This window comes from Trichomycterus rosablanca, chromosome 15 (genome assembly GCF_030014385.1).
Source record: "Trichomycterus rosablanca isolate fTriRos1 chromosome 15, fTriRos1.hap1, whole genome shotgun sequence".
NCBI classification, from domain to species: Eukaryota; Metazoa; Chordata; class Actinopteri; order Siluriformes; family Trichomycteridae; genus Trichomycterus; species Trichomycterus rosablanca.
The window spans coordinates 31,691,766-31,694,184 of NC_086002.1; the positions used below are offsets into that span (position 1 = coordinate 31,691,766).

General features: G+C 54.5%; 1 protein-coding gene across 1 annotated transcript; it reads left to right on the forward strand.

The window, feature by feature from the left end:
* The first annotated feature begins 129 nt into the window (after positions 1 to 129).
* ccsapa (centriole, cilia and spindle-associated protein a) lies at positions 130 to 2,120 on the forward strand. Its single transcript, XM_063010631.1, has 3 exons — positions 130 to 445; positions 529 to 779; positions 1,299 to 2,120. The coding sequence occupies exons 1-3, from the start codon at positions 136 to 138 to the stop codon at positions 1,479 to 1,481; spliced, it is 744 nt and encodes a 247-aa protein (XP_062866701.1). The 5' UTR covers positions 130 to 135; the 3' UTR covers positions 1,482 to 2,120.
* Positions 2,121 to 2,419: the final 299 nt, after the last annotated feature.

A 2,419-nucleotide genomic window follows, 5' to 3' on the forward strand; every position in this document is an offset into this window, starting at 1 on the left:
CCTATATTAGGTCCTAAACCCACTAATGCTCCTGTGGCTAAACAATGGAAGTGAGTTCCTGCAGTTGTGTTCCACGATCTAGTGTTCACATGACCACATGACTCTCGACCTGTTTTTCAGCCGCCCGCCGCCGCCATGACGACCAACAGCACCGCGGGACCCAAAAAGATCCGGACGGAGTACATGAAGAAGTTCCGCGACCCCAAATGGGAGACGTTCACCAAATGCTACCAGGACTCGCTGAGGTACCGGATCACCCGCCGGCTGATGGAGCAGACGCACAGGCCGCTGTTCGAGGACGGCTGGGACGGCGCGTCCGACTCCAGCGGCAAGTCCAGCCCTGGCCCGAGGCTCCGAGCTGCCGCCGCGGGGGCGTCCTCGTCCGAATCCAGGTACGACAGCAACGCCGCCGACGTTCCCGCGGACCCGGGTCCACTCCCTGTAGGTAGGTAGGTTTCCCAGCCGAGGCGTCCGGTCCGAGTTGCTTCGTCCACCGACCGAACGTCTTTGTTCTCATTGTGATCTTAGAGAACGGTTACCGGGACGCGCCCGAAAACGGACCCGGGGTGAAACGGATGCACCGAGCCCCCCGCCCCGAGCCGGGCTTCCCCCGCCGCGAGCCGGACACCGATGACTCCACTGACGCTGCGCCGAGGAACCCGGGCAGAGCCAGGAGCCAGCCGCCGGTCAGCGCCGAGCCCAGGGACTGGACCGAGGGGAGTCTGGGGGTCAGGGAGCGGAGGAGACCCAACATGAGGGGGTCGGTGTCCGCCGGAGAGGTGAGTGGGCGAGAGTCATGTGATCAGAGGGAACCGGATACCTCCGCTCGGGTGCTTAATGATTTAGGAGGAGCGGGTATTGGGTATCGGAGAGAGTTCCATTCACTTGCGGTCAGTTTACAGTCAGTCTAGATTTTAGTCGTATCCAATTCCCTTCCTCTACTGAGGCAGACCTCCACTCCTGACCGAGGAGAGCCGTGACTAAGACTACTGTGAAGTGCAGTGGACCGCTTCTTTTCACCAGCACCGGGCGAGTTCATACGGAGATCCGTATCGCGCACGGAGGGTTCGGGTTCTGTTTGTTGTGGCAACAGTTTGGGGAAGGCCTTATGTACCAGTACGGCAAAACGAGGTCCACAGGTTTGATTACTACCTGACCTTCGAATATAAGAATGGGCACAAATTCAGTAGACACACTCCAAAATCCGGTGGTCTGGTGTCCACATATTATTGGCCTTATAGCCCGACCCAGGTTCCGTATTAGATTGCCGACCCTGACCCTATTTCTGGTCCTCGCAGATCCACCGGGCCGACGTCGGCGTCCAGACCCGCCGAGACTCCGAGAAGCGCGGCAAGGCCCTGGAGCGCCGGCGAGCCCGCTCGGCGGACCTGGAGAAGTCGCGGCGGGGGGCGGGGCTGACGCCGGTCAAGGACTGCTGGATCACCGAGTACATGCGCTGCTTCTCGGCCCGGCTCAGGTAGAGGCGGGGAGGATCCAACCCGCAGGTCCAGGATCGGCTCAGGTTCGAGGATTCGGAACTGCTGTTCCAGGTGATCGCCTGATCACGTGATCACCTGTACTGTCGGTGCTGGCAGGCCCAAAAGTATTCGGACACCCTGTCAAATGTTTGCTAAAGGAAATCATACAACAGTTTAGGGAAGGCCCTCGCCTAGCTCTATAAACTCTACGTCCTCAGCCCCAACTGAACGGCTTTGGGACGAACCAGTACACAAATTCCCACACTACTACTCAAACTTCCCATACTACACAGTCTAAGCGATTGAGGGTTTAGGGTCTTGCTCAAGGGACCAACAGTGGCAACCTTGTTGCTCTTCAAGCTCACGGTCCGGTGTCCGAATACTTTTGGCCTCACACGATCAGACACGATCGGCTGCGTCTGAGGGGGGGACGAGGACGGCGTGTTCTTCTGTGTTTGCTGGATTGTTTGAATGTTTAACGTCATAATAATGAACCGAACTTTTCGGGGGGGCGGACGGCGGCTCGGTGGGTAGCACTGTCGCCTCCTAAACACCAGCAGTGTGTGTGTGGGGGGGGTGTGTGTGTTTTTAGGGTATTTTTATCGTGGTGCAGTGTTGAGTTGCCGTGTGGGATGAAACATGTGAAAGGTGTATTAGATGTATTTTATTTATTTAATTAATTATTTATTCTATTAATTAATACTTATATGATCATGATGCACGTATTATTGATGTGTAAATCACTTTTGATGGGAATAATGGGAAGATTGGGATGTTAAATCAGATTACTAGAATATTAATATCGATTGTTCATATCGAATCGACACACCAGTCTGAAATGTTAGCATTTTAGCATTCGCATTTACAGCACTAAGCTGTAAAAAATACTATTTTTAATCCAACGCGACCTACAATTGTGACTAAATAAATAAATTTAAGCA